Here is a 13,893-nt window from a genome sequence, read left to right as displayed (position 1 = left end):
GACGCCCAAGCACAGACCTGGCACACACACATTCATGAGAGCAGACGCAGGGAACAGAGAGACGCAGCACTGGATACAGACATTTACACACACAGGTGCCCCTGGCCAACACATACAGGGAGTGGCGCTGAGACAACCAGAGATGTGTCGACACACAGAGACATGGGAGCACACCCCAGACCATGCACACGCAGGGACTCACACACAGACCCACATGCACCATGACACCACAGTTCCCTGTTCTCCTCTGGTTCCTTCTTTGCCCAGGAAGTAGAAGTTGAGGGAAAGGGTCTAGGATCCAGACCTAGGGGGTGCCCAGCTCTCATCTCTTCTCTCTTGGAGAGGCTCAGACTAAGAGTGACCAGGTCTCAGGTCAGGTTCTGACAATCCACACCAATGACCTGTGCCCGGGGAGGCTGGTGTGATGCTCTTCTCTCCTTTACTTCAGGAGAGAGGACATGCAGGCACCCTCCATCTGCTGATCCTTGGCAGGACAGGGGTCCTCAGGTGCTGCGGTGGGGGGTGTGGGGATGGTGCCATTCAGCATGGGCCTCCTGCCTAGCTGCTGCCGGGCTAGAACAGACTCTGTCCTCCCTCGCTTCCCTCCACCCCAGGAGATCTCTCCCTTCTCAGGAGCCAGAAGATAAATTAGGCCCCTGGGGGGGGGGAATGGGGGACTTTGCAAACAGCTCTCTCTTCCCCCAGACTCCTCACCCCCCAGGGAGATTTGTGTCACCCAAATGATGCTAACCTACCTACTCCAGGTGCCCCAATTCCAACCTCCTCCTCCGCCCCCCACACTCCCTGCTATGCAAAGGGAGGCTTCTCTCTGTAGGGCCCACAGTTGGCAGAGGGGCTGCCCATTTACATATGGATGGGAGCTTGCTGATTTGGTCTAGGAGTTCAGATTTCATTTTAGAAGCCTTAAATCCCTTTTTGTAGAATCTGGGTCCCACTTATGGATGTGAGTCTTTTCCTGCAGGACTCAGATACTCCTGTTTAGAAACTAGCACCATCAGACCCAGTCCCCATAACTGAGCCCTTTCTCTAGGATTTAAGCAGCTCTATCAGGTTTTTAAGTTCTGAGACACTCTCTATAGAGCCTAGGCTTCTGTCTATGGGATCTGGTGCTCTATCTGGTGTGTTTTAGGATAAGCACCCTCTATGCAGACGCAGTCTTTAGGGTGCATCTCTTTGCAAGTAGTGCCTTTGTGCACAAACAAACGCGGTTTCCTTCAGCAGGAGGTGGCCCTATGTGTTTCTCCAAGTTGGTCAGGGAGTTTGAGCTGATGGCACCCTTTACCGGCTCCGTGGGCGACTCCTTGGTGCCTTGCACAAACTGTAAACTAAGTGGCAGTCTTGACGTGGGATATGGACCTCCAATCCAGCTGTGATGCACACGCCTGCCCCTAGGCCTCCAGTCAGGGGCTCTTGGCCTCTCTGGAGATTGGGTCTATGTGTAGAAGATTGTGGTCACTGTCTATACACCTGGGATCTGATCTGAAGCCGAGGCCTCTTTTTGTGGCATCTGGGTCATCAGTGGGCTCTAGGTCTCTGTTTATAACCGTCACTCAAATTTTTCCCAACTGTGACCCACAGTAAGATGTATATTTTATTTTATTTTTTTAAGATTTATTTATTCATTTTAGAGAGAGTGAGAGCAAGCGCGAGCAGGGGAGGTGCAAAGGGAGAGGGGGAGAGAGAATCACTAGCAGACTCCCTGCTGAGTGGGGAGCCCGATGCAGGGCTTGATCCCACAACCCTGAGATCATGACCTGAGCTGAAAGCAAGAGTCAGACGCAGGGCGCCTGGGTGGCTCCGTCGGTGAAGCATCTTCAGCTCAGGTCATGATCCCAGGGTCCTGGAACTGAGTCCCACATCAGGTTCCCAGCTCAGCAGGGAGCCTGCTTCTGCTGCTCCCCGCTTCTTGTGCTTTCTCTCTGTCAAATAAATAAATAAAATAAAGTAAAATAAGAGTTGGACGCTTAACCGGCTGAGCCACCCAGGTGTCCAAATGTATATTTCACAATACAGCACACGTGTGCACGTGTGAGCATGCACACACACAGAACAATAAGTGTCATGAAACAATAGTTAGCCTTACTACAGAGGATGCACTCTGATATTTTTCTCCTCTTCTAGTTTTATTTATTTATTTTTTTAAAGATATTATTTATTTATTTATTTTTAAAGATTTTATTTATTTATCTGACAGAGACACAGCGAGAGAGGGAACACAAGCAGGGGGAGTGGGAGAGGGAGAAGCAGGCTTCCTGCCGAGCAGGGAGCCCAATGCGGGGCTCGATCCCAGGACCCTGGGATCATGACCTGAGCTGAAGGCAGACGCTTAACGACTGAGCCACCCAGGCGCCCAAGATATTATTTATTTATTTGACAGAGAGAGACATAGAGAGAGAGGGAACACAAGCAGGGGGAGTGGGAGAGGGAGAAGCAGGCTTCCCGCGGAGCAGGGAGCCGGATGCGGGGCTCCATCCCAAAACCCTGGGATCATGACCTGAGCCGAAGGCAGACGCTTAACGACTGAGCCCCCCAGGTGCCCCATCCTCTTCTAGTTTTAAATCTTTTTTTTTTTTTCTTAAATAAAAAGGTGGTTGAGACGCATAAAATTTATTCTTGATTTCACCACCCCAAGGGGTCACAAGCTATGGTTTGAGACACTGGTGTCTAAGGCCTGGGCCCGGACAGACACCTGTCTGTAGGGTGAGGGCCTCTGCTGGGGCTGGGGTTCTCTCCATGGGGCCGGTCCTCCCTCTAGGGCCTCAGGCCTCTTTTCTCTTACCTGCAGGTTCAGCCTGCATCTCCCTCTGGGCCTCAGTCTTGCTGGTGCACCTCTGGTTGCCATGTTCTCTCCAGGGACACTGAATTTAGACCCCTGGGAGCCCTCTGACATGGTGCCTCACTCCCACCCGCCTCAGGGCCAAGGAAGCAGGGAGTGGAACAGGTCGGGGGCAGAGGGAGTACTCGGGCTGCGTGGCCCAAGGCGGCTCCCAGGACATCGGGTGGCAACCACAGAGCTGAGCTGTGTTCAATAAATCGTGGAGGCTAGGGCCTGGGGGAGGGGGAGACCAGCAGGGAAGGGGGGGCCATGGATAAATAATTCATTAAACAAATAAACAAGGAGCCTGCAAGGGGAAGGACGGGGCACGTGTGGGCACGGGGGAGGCAGCCGCCTGCCCCAGACATGAAATAGTCCCAGGTTCTGCACCTTGCCCAGGGCCCATGCGTCTGCCCCGGAGCAGGCAGGCCGTCGGGATGGCGGTCACGTGGAGACCTGGGTGCCAAGGAAGAGGATGATGGCACGTGCCTGCTGGCTGACTCTCCCCAGTGTGTTGTCGGCATGGCTGTGCGATGCGCCATGTCCTGAGTTGACGTGGAGTCACACACACACACACACACACACACACACACACACACACACACGGCCACAGGGGCCGCCCCGGCACGCCCACCGCCGTGTGTCCAGGACACAGGAAACCAGGATGCCGGGCTCGGTGGGTCGGTCAGGGTGTGAGAACCTCTGACCCTCGTCACGCCCTGCTCCCTGTAATGAGCCCCACAAGCTACGCGGCCTGAAGTGGGGAGGCATCTCCGGGGTGCTGTGAGAGTGTGTGTGAGTCCCCTGAATGCGCTTCAGGAAAAGAGGAGTGTGGCCTCGCAGTGACAGGGTGGGCTTGAGGTTGCGCCCCAGTCCCCGCACTCATGGGCTCTTCTAGTCACCCAATTTCTGGCTGCTTCCTCATCTGTGAAGTAGGGAAAATAATACCCTTCCTCCAGGAGTTGGCTGAGATTGGGACCCGGTCTGGGAAGCCCTTAGCACAGTGCTCAGGACCCATGAGGTGCTTGGTTCATGGGGGCCTCATCACCAATTAGTTTTACCCATTTATTGACTTATTTATTTATTTTAAAGATTTTATTTATTTATTTGACAGAGAGAGACACAGCGAGAGAGGAAACACAAGCGGGCTGTGGGGGGAGGGTGGTGGTGGGAGAGGGAGAAGCAGGCTCCCCGCTGAGCAGGGAGCCCGACGTGGGGCTCGATCTCAGGACCCTGGAATCATGACCTGAGCCAAAGGCAGACACCCAACCGATTGAGCCCCCCGGGCATCCCATTTATTTATTTTTTAAAAAGACTTTATTTTTAAGTAATCTGCATACCCAACGTGGGGCTCGAACTCACACCCACGAGAGTCACCATCCCGGCGCCCCCCAACACCGTTATTATTAAGGATTCTCTCCTGAGTTCTGCCCACTGAGACTAGCCCTGAACTGGCTGTTCCATAACTTCTCCCGCTCTCCAAGCTTCTCTGAAAGCTGTCATGGTGACAGAGCTGGCCCAGGGCTTGGGGAGTGGGATGGGGCAGGAAAGTTAGATGGAATCAGGGGGAGGGCAAGCTTCCTCCCAAACCAGGAAGTCCCCATCCTTGACAGTGTGGAAGGAGGGGTCCCTGACCTTCTCCTCAGACTGCAGAGCCTCTTCATAACCCCTAAAACTGCCAAGATCCAGACTCTTTTCTTCCCGCCACCGAAACTGAGCTTTCCAGCAAGCGGCCTCAGGAGCGGGAACTGGGGCAGCGGTCTCTGAGTAGCCTCAGCCCCCACCCCGCCCCATCCTCATCACCAGAACCCTAGCCCCCACCTTCTGCCTACCGGTTGAGAGGATCCCTGGCGAAGGTGGCTACGTCTGGGTGAAACCCAGAGAAGTGGCTCCCTGGAGTGGGTGGGGGAATCCGGGCTGGAGAGAGCCTCTGAGGGCCTCCTAGTAGGCTCCAGCATTCCCCAGCCCTCCAGAGTCCTCTGGAAGGGATCTGCTCCCTGCAGGAGAGAGCCAGCAGACACGTCTGAGCTGGCCTGCTCCTCCGCAGACAGAACGAGTTGGGGGAGGGGGGCCTGAGATCTCGGTGAGGAGTGGTGGCGGGAACCCCCCTGTCTCCTCTGGGGAGCCAGGGCCAGAGGGCACTACAGCTTGGGCACACCCTACCACAGCCCGGGGCCCAGCCCTTTGCCTCCTGTGGCCGGCCGCTGCCAACTGCGGAGCCGAGAGTCTGGGCCCCCAAGTGTGGAGACGGTGCCTGCCCACCCCTTCCCCAAGAGCCAACATCAGTTCTCTCTACGCCCCTCCCCTGGGCTGGGCAGGTCCAGGCTAATCTGCACAAGAGCTTCACGGCAAACATTGATCTGTAATAAAACCACAATGTGTGTTCAGGAGAAGGGGTTCCAGACACAGAGAGATGCAGACAACACACATACACACGCTCACACATATATACAGATGCAAAATGTACAGCTCTGGGAGGGCAAACACCAGCAGTCCTGAAAACACCCCTGACCACAGGCCCACGCTGAGTCACACACACAGGCTTTATGAGGTCTGCACATCCCCTCCCTGCCTCAAACTTTGTCCTTCAAGCTCACGTCTCCTCTGACAGCCCATTTCCCCATGGCACTTTGTATGTAGCTCCGTAGTAGCATTTGCACTTGGCATTAGAGTTGTGTTGGCCAGTTTGTCTTCCTGAGTAGTCTGAAGATTCCTTAAGGGAAAGCAATCTTGTCTGATGCAAGTGCATATCCCTAGCCTGCAGCACACGGCCTGGTGTTGAGTTAGCAGGAGTAGGTAAGGTGATTCCCAACAAATTGTTGCATTGATACACTGAGGAAGAAGCGCACTCAGACGGGGGGGACACCCGCGTCTAGAGCGCCTCCGCCACACCCAGGATAACCAGCGCCCGCTGCTCACACCTCTGGCCCTGCCTGCGGGTCTCTTGGCCCCGGGGCCCCACTACCTCTGAGCTTCTTCAAAGGGCCTCCCTCTTGCTTCGCTGGGAGACCATGAATCTGCGCTCCACCGGAGGGCTGGCAGGCAAACTAAGGGTTAATGACACCTCATTAGTATTTAATTGGAGGAAGGAAGCTGGCCTGGCACCAGACAGGTGGGCAGGCCTGCCCCTCGCTGGAAGCAGGCAGCCCTTGTTCCAGCACCCTGCCGGGCGTGTGGGTGATTTGGCCCTGGAGACCCTCTACCCGGCCCCGGGGCACCTTCCCCCACCATTTGCTTTGCCAATTTAATCTCTAGGCAGTACAGACCAGCCCTCCCCATCTGTCAACAAACATCCAGAGGGAGAGGCAGACTTCTTTCTGCTTTAGCTAGGCTGCGCCCCCTCCCACTGGAGGAGACGTTGGAGGCTAGAAGAGGGGTGGGGTAAGGAACCGGAAAAGGAGAGAGAAATTATGGAGCTGCTAAGGGATAAAGTCGGGATACAGACAAGTGACAGGGCTGGGGATGTGGAGATGTCTGCTCAATTTGACCTTAAATGAAGAGAATGCAAATGAGATGCAGATGATATGCAGAAGACCAGGAGGATCTCAGAAGCATTCCATGCGGCGGGAGCCGGGCACCCAGGACCCCAGCGGTGTTGCCAGTACTCCTCCCCTAACCTTCCTGGGGTAAGTGGCACTGACCATTACTTGGAGGGAGAAAAAGGATCTTGAGAATGATACGAGCTTGGTTGGGCTAGGGCGGCGGGACCTGGGAAGCTGAGCTCCATCCAGTCTCCCCGCCCCCAAGCCAAACAGCCACCCAAGCTGCCACTGGAGCTCAAGCAACGACCACTCTCCCGGTTACGGTGGGACGCACCGTCGGTTGCTATGGGGACCCCGTCCCCACGTCCAGGCCTGAACCAATGGGCATCACCGCTGATGACCTCATGCCCCAGGGCCCGGGATTCAGTTGGCTATTTGGAAGCCAGAGTGGCCCTCTCCGACTGCGTCACGGCTGGGAATCCCCCGACGACCCCAGCTGCCGTGGCCGGCTGAAAGAAGGGCGCGCTGGGAGCTCCCGATTTGATGAATGACTGAATAAGCAAAGGAAGGAACGGACTACTGAAAGAGGAGAGAGAGGGGTCACATCATAAAAAGACCAAAGCTTCAGGGTTTAGCTTCTAGAGAAAGAGGGTGGTTTGCAACCCCGCAAATTGTGGGGCAGGACCCAGGTCGCAGAGTCTTTCAGGCTCTTGGGACGACGAGACAGAGTGAGGCAAAGATGACCAGTTTTCGCATCTGCTGGGGAGAGACTAGGGCGGGCCTAGCGAATTGAGGGCCCCACCTTGGGCCGTCTAGCGCCGCCGAGTTTAGGGGAGATCGGTGACGCCCAAAACCTCACAGGCCTGCCCAGCCTCCTGGAACCGCGCCCCGGAACGCGCCTCGAGGCCTTCCCATGGGTCGGGCCCAGTCGCGGAAGGCCGCCCCGCACCTTCAGCCCGCCTCGCCCCGGGAGCGGACCTGGCCCTCTGGGGGGCGCGCCCCGGGGCTGGCCCGGCTGAACGCGCAGGGCCAGGTGTGAGGAAAGGGCGGGCGGGCGGGAGGTTGCGACCCTCGCACGGATGCCCTGCCGCCGAGGCGTCCGCTCAGACACCTGCAGGGAGCCGGCGGCCGGCGAGGGCGCACGTCCGAGTGCCCGCCCGCCGCCCGCGCCCCGCGCCCCGCGCCCCCGCCTGCTCCGCACACTAGGCAGCGAGCGCGCCCGGCTGGGTGGGCGAGGCGGGCGGGGGGCGTCGGGGGGAGACCCCCACCGTCGTCAGTGGAGGGCAGGGCCCAGTCACCGGTCGCCCCGCGCACCTCGCCGACGGCTTCTGCGGGGGGGTGGGGGGGGGCGGTGCACGAGGCAGCAGTGCCCTCGGTTTCCACGGCGACACAGGACCCCCTCCTGGATGACAGGGGAGACGCCACTCGAACCCAGGACCAGAAGGCCGGGCCGCAGCTCACGCTCGAGCTCAGACGCCGCCCGTGGGCGCCCCGGGCCCTCGGCGTCCGCTGCAGAGCGCGGTGGGGGCCGAGGGCGCGGACGCGCGGACACGCGCACCTACAGACGCGGCGTTTTCTGACCCCGGCCTCGAACGGGGGAAGGGGTCGACTCGCGGCGGCTCCGCCCGCGGTGCCGCCCTCCGCCCCTCGGGCAGAGCAGTGGAAGGAACGCGAGCGAGCGGGGTCTGCCGGGTGCGAAGGGGTGGGGGAGGGGCCCGCGAGTTCCCGGGGTCCGGCGTCTGTCAGTCTCGCGCCCCCCGCGGCTTCACCCGCCGCCTCTCGCCGCCGCAGCCGGGCCGGGCTAATCAGCACAACGTCCACCTATCGATCGCTGGCTCGGTGCCAGGCGGGCCGGCACGGTGCCAGCGGGAGCCGCGGGGCACGGCGGCGGGGGGAGGGGCACCCCTCACCCGGGCTCCACCGAGGACACCGTTCAGAAAGAGGGCTCTGGTGGGGCTTGGGGGGTGGATCACAGCCGCGCCTGCAGAGGTGGGAGAGGCAGTGTGGGGCTGAGAGCAAAGGGGGCGCTCCCTCCTCGGCCCCACCCCCTCCTCCTTATAAAAGCGAAGAACAAAGAAGCCGCTGGGGAAGGAGGCTTTGATCTGACCCCACCTTCCCAGTTCTAGACCAGGCACCGCCCAGACTGCCCTTGGGGAGGGGGAAGGATGCCCGGCTCGCAGGGACCCAGGCATTCTGAAACTCTCTAGCGGCCCTGGCGTTTGCCCCAACGCCCTGCTTGGGGCTTGGGCACCGCCCCAAGTGGGTGGGCTGTCCGGAGCATCTGCCCCCTCCTCAGCTCAGGAAGCCTGCTAGGGAGGTGGGAGAGGGTGCCGCTGGCTCCCACCGCACACCGCCCAGAGGGGTGCCCATGGCCGCCCGGAAGGGATGGCCTGGGCGGAGCTGACATGGAGGTCAGGCCAAGTGAAGCTGAGAGCAGAGGCTGCGGGGCGTCCCGGGGTCAGGGAAGGAGCCAGAGGGTGGTAGATGGGGGAGAGCAACCGCAAGTTGGGTGGTTTATTGACGGTTTGGTCCGGACACTTATAAAAATACAAACTGGCATGATATTCAACCTCATAGCAAGTCCGTCTTCATAGAAGACAAGTGAGTGACCCCCTGGGGAGGGGAAGATGCTGCCCCAGGGAAGAGGCCCACAGGGTACTGGGCACAGATGGCAGGCCTTCTCCCTTGCCCTGGTCTGGCAATCCACCTGTCCCCAGGTCTTCGGTCTTGGCCCCAACAGACTCAAGGATTCAATCCCACCAAATCCCAGTCTTTCTGCGGGGGACAGGATGAGAACGTCAAAGCAGCTGACGGAGACCCCACATTTGCCTTGCCTGGGCTCCAGGGTGCCCAGGGCTGTATGCAGCTCCCCTTCGGCCTGTGATGAGGGGCCAGCCCCTGGAAGGGTCACCTCAGACCCTCTGACCTCCCCGTCACTATTCCGTTGGTCTGGCTGGCTTGACTGCTCCCAACTCGAGAGGCAGGGGCCCCTCCTCCAGGGAGTCTCGGGAGGGCTCTGGCTCCTGGGCGTAGCAGGAGGGGTCTGCTTGGCTCAGAGAACTCGCAGGAGGCGCAGAATTGGCAGCAGAAACAGCACCAAGAGACAGAGGGGGCTGAGAGCACCTCCCCCTCGCCACCCTGATGTGCCGCTCTCTCCTGGGCTTCCAACAGGATGGGCTGACTCCGACTCTGTGAGGGAGGGCAGCACTGAGGGACCCTCCCCTTCAGCAGCCTCCTTCCTGCCCTGCCCCTGGCCTCTTCACTCCCAGCCCACCGCGGCTGAGGCCTGGAAGGATCCTGCCCTGGAGATGCCATCTGCTTGGCCCAGCATAAAGGGGCAGAGTGGAAGCTCCCACAGAGAGAAACGGGGGATCAGAGGCCACAGCTAAAAGCTCCACCTGGACCCCTCAGGGTCTGATGCTCCCAGACTCTCCCCACCGCTTCCCTCACTCCAACGACCCCCACCCACCAGAGGGGTGGCTCCCCGCAGCCCAGCCACTTACTGCTCTCCTCACAGCAGACAGACACCTGGAGCCTCAAGCACTTGCCAGAACTCTCGGGAGTCGGTACCGCTGGGTGGTGGGAAATTGGGAGGAAGAAGTTAGCACGGGCTAGCCTGCACGCCTCAGACTCCTTCAGACCCTTCCCGTCTGTCTTCCCTGCAGTTCCCTGGAGAGCGTCCCCTCACTTTTGGTCCACACCCTGGTGCCAGGCCCCGGCCGTGCCTTCCACCACGGCCCCTTTCCTAGCTCCTCTTGCTTTCTCCTCCTCTCTACGGACTCCCCTAGATGTCCCCCTACTCAGTTTAGACTCAGGTCCCCCCCTCTTCATTCCCAGGCCCCACCGCAGGCCCTCTGCCCACCTGTGGCGATGGCAGGATGCCCCCCCGCCGCCCGCCCGCGACAGCCAGCGTGCCCCTCCTCACTCACAGATGTAGTAGTAGGTCTCTCCAGGCAAGAACTCAAAGCCAAGGGAGAAGGGTGTGAAGCGCTGAATCTTCTCAGAGAATCGAACCGGGCCAAAGGGAGCGAAGGGGAGGGCGCACTCCCAGCGCTTGAAGGCTCCTGGCCCCTGGGCCTGGCAGGCCTCATAGCCTGGCCGCTCCACCATGTATAAAGCGAACGTCTCGGGGCCGTCAGGGGGCCCTGGCCCCTCATAGTGCGGGCAGAAGATGTCTAGGTAATCGTTGAGCTCCAGCTTCACCACGGCGTCTCCTCCAAGCAGCCTGCAGGCATCAGGCAGGGGCGGGCTGAAGGGCCACGTTGCAGCTCCCCAGGGGCGTGAGGGTCCCGGTGGTCCCTTCCAGCCTCTCCCCCACCCACTGGAGAGGGAGCAGCTCAGCGAGGCCTGAGTTTCCCAACCTGACAACTCTTGAGACACAGAGTCAAGGAGTGGGGGGGCGGGGGCGGGGGCGGTAACCAGTTTGCAGGTATTGAGAGGTGAAGGGACGGCAGTGCCCATAACCACGTGCTCAAGCCTGAGACGGCCACTCTCCAGACCCTACATTTTCAGGCTGGAGCTGCCGCCAGCTCTCCAGCCCCAGTGCCCAACAGAGGGCCTGGCAGAGCACTCTGCACTTGGTACATGTCAGGTGCTAAGAAGCTGGGGCGCAGAGACGAGGGGTACAAATCTGGGCCCGCAGCGCAGTCACGGCTGCAGACATGGACGCCAGGAACCGTATCCTCATCAGCAGAGGCAGAGAGAGGAAGACAGCTTTCCGGATCTCAATGCAATACTGAGAAGAATGTCACAGTGAAAGGAAAGAAGGAAGGAAGGAAGGAAGGAAGGAAGGAAGGAAGGAAGGAAGGAAGGAAGGAAGGAAGGGAGGGAGGGAGGGAGGAAGGAAGGAAGGAAGGAATAGGCTGTGGATGGGGGAGGGCCCTCCAGGTATCAACTCATCTTTGGCCTACTCAGGACTCCCTTCCCTACCTCTTGGGAGCTGCCTGTGGGAGCCAGGACAGGCGGGAAGGGCTGGGACAGGCTGCCCCCACAGCATTATACACTGTGAACTACTTTCCCCCTTCCTGACCATCCACACAGTCTACCGTGACGGATGAAAGGCCTCTAACTATCCCTCAATGGGTGGTCTAAGGACCACCTGCATTTGGAGTTCTGATCAGAAATGCAGATTCCTGGGCTCAGCTCAGACCCACTCAAACACAAGCTGGGCCTTGGTATGATTTCTGCAGCATCCCCAGTGCCTGGAAAAGTGTCCTGCCCAAACACTTAATAAATATTTGCAGATTGAATGAACAGGCCAGAAACCTCAGGGTTGGGGGCTAGGAACCTGAATTTCTAACAAGTTCTCCAAGTGATTCAGAGGCACTGGTCTGGAACAGAGAGAGGGCTTCGGAACTGGGAGGACAATAGCTGTTACCACGTGGTGCCAGCATTGTAATGACCTGTCTTGATGCCTGCCCTCCCCGGGGGGTCTCCGGGCTCCCAGAGGCCAGAGCTGAGGTCTTCTCTCTCTATATCCAGCATCCTAGCACACGTCCTGCGTAACAAATGTTGGTGAGTGAACAAATGAACAGAGTCACAGATTGTCTCAAGTAGAAAATCAGAAAGGCAAACAGATGGAGAAAGCAGAGAGACAGGGAGAACTGGGGAGGAAAATGCAAACAGTAAAAAATACCGAGGTTCAAAGGCTCGGAAGAAAGAAAGAATAATTTGTATCTACAGCCTGCACCTCTTCCACACACGTGACCTCGGTCAGCCCGCCTGATTTCCCAGGGTACCAGGTGTTATTAGCCCATTTTACAGATGAGATAACTGAGGTTAGGGAGTCAAACGACTTGCCCGAAGGTGATTCAGCTGGAAGGGCAGGGCCGAGAATGGACAGAAATAGAAGGACCCAGAATGACGGAGATGAACGCAGAGATAGTGAATGAGCTCAGGAGGCCAAGCGAGCAGGAGAGTAAACCACGCTCCTTCTCAAGCGTGAAGCCCCCTCCCTCCCTCTCCAGACCGCCCGCCCCAGCTCGGAGGTGGAGGGGAACAGCAGGAGAGAAGGGAAAAGCGAGGGGGCGGGGCTCGGAGCGCAGGCCGGGGGGCCCCCGGCTCCGAGATCCCACCTTCCGCCTTCAGAGCTGGGGGTCCTCCGCCCGCCCCCCAACACGTGCGGGCGGGGGGGAGCCCCGGGCGCGCCTCGCCCCTCCCCTCCCCCTCCCCCGCCGGCTCAAACAAAGGAGCCCCGGCGCGCGGCCCGGGCCAGGCGGCGCCGCGCACAGAGCGAGAGTGGGGCGCGCGCCCGGCCCGGGAGCGCGCAGGCCCGGGCCGCAGTCGGCCGGGTTCGGCCCGGCTACCTGGGGTTACTGGAGTTCCAGTAGACAGCGTGGCGGAGGCCGGAGCCCCCTCGCAGCGGGGAGCTGAGGAGCGCGGCCCAGAGGACAGTCCGCAGCAGGGGCAGCAGCCGCATCGCCCCCGGGGTCCGCTCTGGTCTGCTCCGGCCGGTCCCGGCCCGCTTCTCTGCCGCCGCGAGAAAGGTACAAAGTGGAGGGGGGGGTGCGGAACTGGGGGTGGGGTGCAGAGACTCGCAGGCCACGCCTCCGGGTAACTTTCCACCAATGGGGGCGCACCCCCGCCTCCCCGCTCGGAGCCAACTCCTGTTAACCCTGTGTGCGCCGAGGCGCGCGCCAGGCTCGCCGCGCTCCCACCGGGTCTGCACCGTGTCACGAGGGGGCGGGAGGGGCGACGCAGTCCACTGTCGGGGAGTTCGTTTTAGGGAGGTCGCGTCTTTCGTGTCTGCGTTAGTACCGGGTAGGTAGGAAGCCTTATTACAAATTGGGAAGATTTAAATAGGAGCACACGGCCTTTCGCCAGAAAGAGGAAAAAGTGAGACACGGGCGAGGACCCACGAAGCCCGTCCAGCTCCACCTTAGCATATTGCCCCTTTTTGCCTATTCAGGGATAGCGCGGAGTGGAAGGGACAGATCGCCTCCTGCGACAGATCGCCCCTCACCCTCTCCCTCCCCTCCCCCTTACGGAGCCTTAGTGCCCACCTTGGGGTTGGCGCCTGTCCCTTTACGCCCCACACCTTCATTCTGGGCTGGGGGCCCACGCGGCCCCATTCCCGAAGTCGAAATAATGAGGTGGTTGCGTCCTGTACAAAGCACCTTTGTTCCCAAGCCCTCAGGTGGGGCAGGGGAGGAGGAGGAGGCAGGTGCACGGCCTTGGGATCGTGGGAGCCGCCGCCCCGCTCCGCCCCGGCTCCAGGGCTCTGAGAACACCAGCCAGATCCACTTTTCCCAGCTACTGGTCAGAGGGTGGAGACGGCGGGTCCAACAGCTGGGCCGGTTCGTGGATAGCCGCCTCTGGGGGCCATGCACACTCGGGCGCAAGGACTTGGCGACTGGGGGCGGCACGGGGATTTACAACTCCCTGGATACTGGATTGCGCAGAGTCATCCCAGACTGGGCAGAAACCAGCCGCGAGCATCCCGGGGACACACACGCTGACCCAGCCTGGGACTCTTCGCCCTCCCTAGCCCGCCTACGTCCGAGGCGGCAGCGCCTCCTGGCGGCCAGACCTGGAACCGCAGCAGGGCGACCTGGCCTTCCCGGAGCAGACAAAGTC

The 13,893-nt window shown here is 59.9% G+C and overlaps 1 protein-coding gene across 5 annotated transcripts; it reads right to left on the bottom strand.

The window, feature by feature from the left end:
• Nucleotides 1-7,664: 7,664 nt before the first annotated feature.
• EFNA4 (ephrin A4) lies at nt 7,665-13,800 on the bottom strand. Of its 5 annotated transcripts, XM_035009743.1 has the most exons (5): nt 13,320-13,800; nt 12,624-12,786; nt 10,248-10,543; nt 9,822-9,890; nt 7,665-8,299 (listed from the first exon to the last, which is right to left on the bottom strand). In XM_035009743.1, the coding sequence occupies exons 2-5, from the start codon at nt 12,734-12,736 to the stop codon at nt 8,124-8,126; spliced, it is 654 nt and encodes a 217-aa protein (XP_034865634.1). In that variant the 5' UTR covers nt 12,737-12,786; nt 13,320-13,800; the 3' UTR covers nt 7,665-8,123. The 5 variants fall into 5 exon arrangements, with proteins under 5 accessions (XP_034865634.1, XP_034865633.1, XP_034865631.1 ...); XM_035009742.1 differs by having other exon boundaries at nt 12,624-13,800; XM_035009744.1 differs by lacking the exon at nt 7,665-8,299 and adding an exon at nt 8,800-9,507 and having other exon boundaries at nt 12,624-13,800.
• Nucleotides 13,801-13,893: the final 93 nt, after the last annotated feature.

This window comes from Mirounga leonina, unplaced genomic scaffold, assembly GCF_011800145.1.
Source record: "Mirounga leonina isolate KUSES-001 unplaced genomic scaffold, KU_Mleo_1.0 Mir_154, whole genome shotgun sequence".
NCBI classification, from domain to species: domain Eukaryota; kingdom Metazoa; phylum Chordata; class Mammalia; order Carnivora; family Phocidae; genus Mirounga; species Mirounga leonina.
The sequence above is the reverse complement of the archived record's forward strand: the minus strand, read 5'-3'. Positions and strand labels throughout refer to the sequence as shown.

Bases quoted from the DNA above. Each gene is read 5' to 3' on its own strand.
- EFNA4 (XM_035009740.1), bottom strand. From the start codon at position 10,779: ATGGGCACTGCCGTCCCTTCACCTCTCAATACCTGCAAACTGGTTACC. The intron at 9,891-10,247 runs GTGAGTGAGGAG...CCCACCACCCAG, and splicing joins AGAGACCTACTACTACATCT to CGGTACCGACTCCCGAGAGT. The intron at 8,300-9,821 runs GTAAGTGGCTGG...CCACCTCTGCAG, and splicing joins TGTCTGCTGTGAGGAGAGCA to GCGCGGCTGTGATCCACCCC.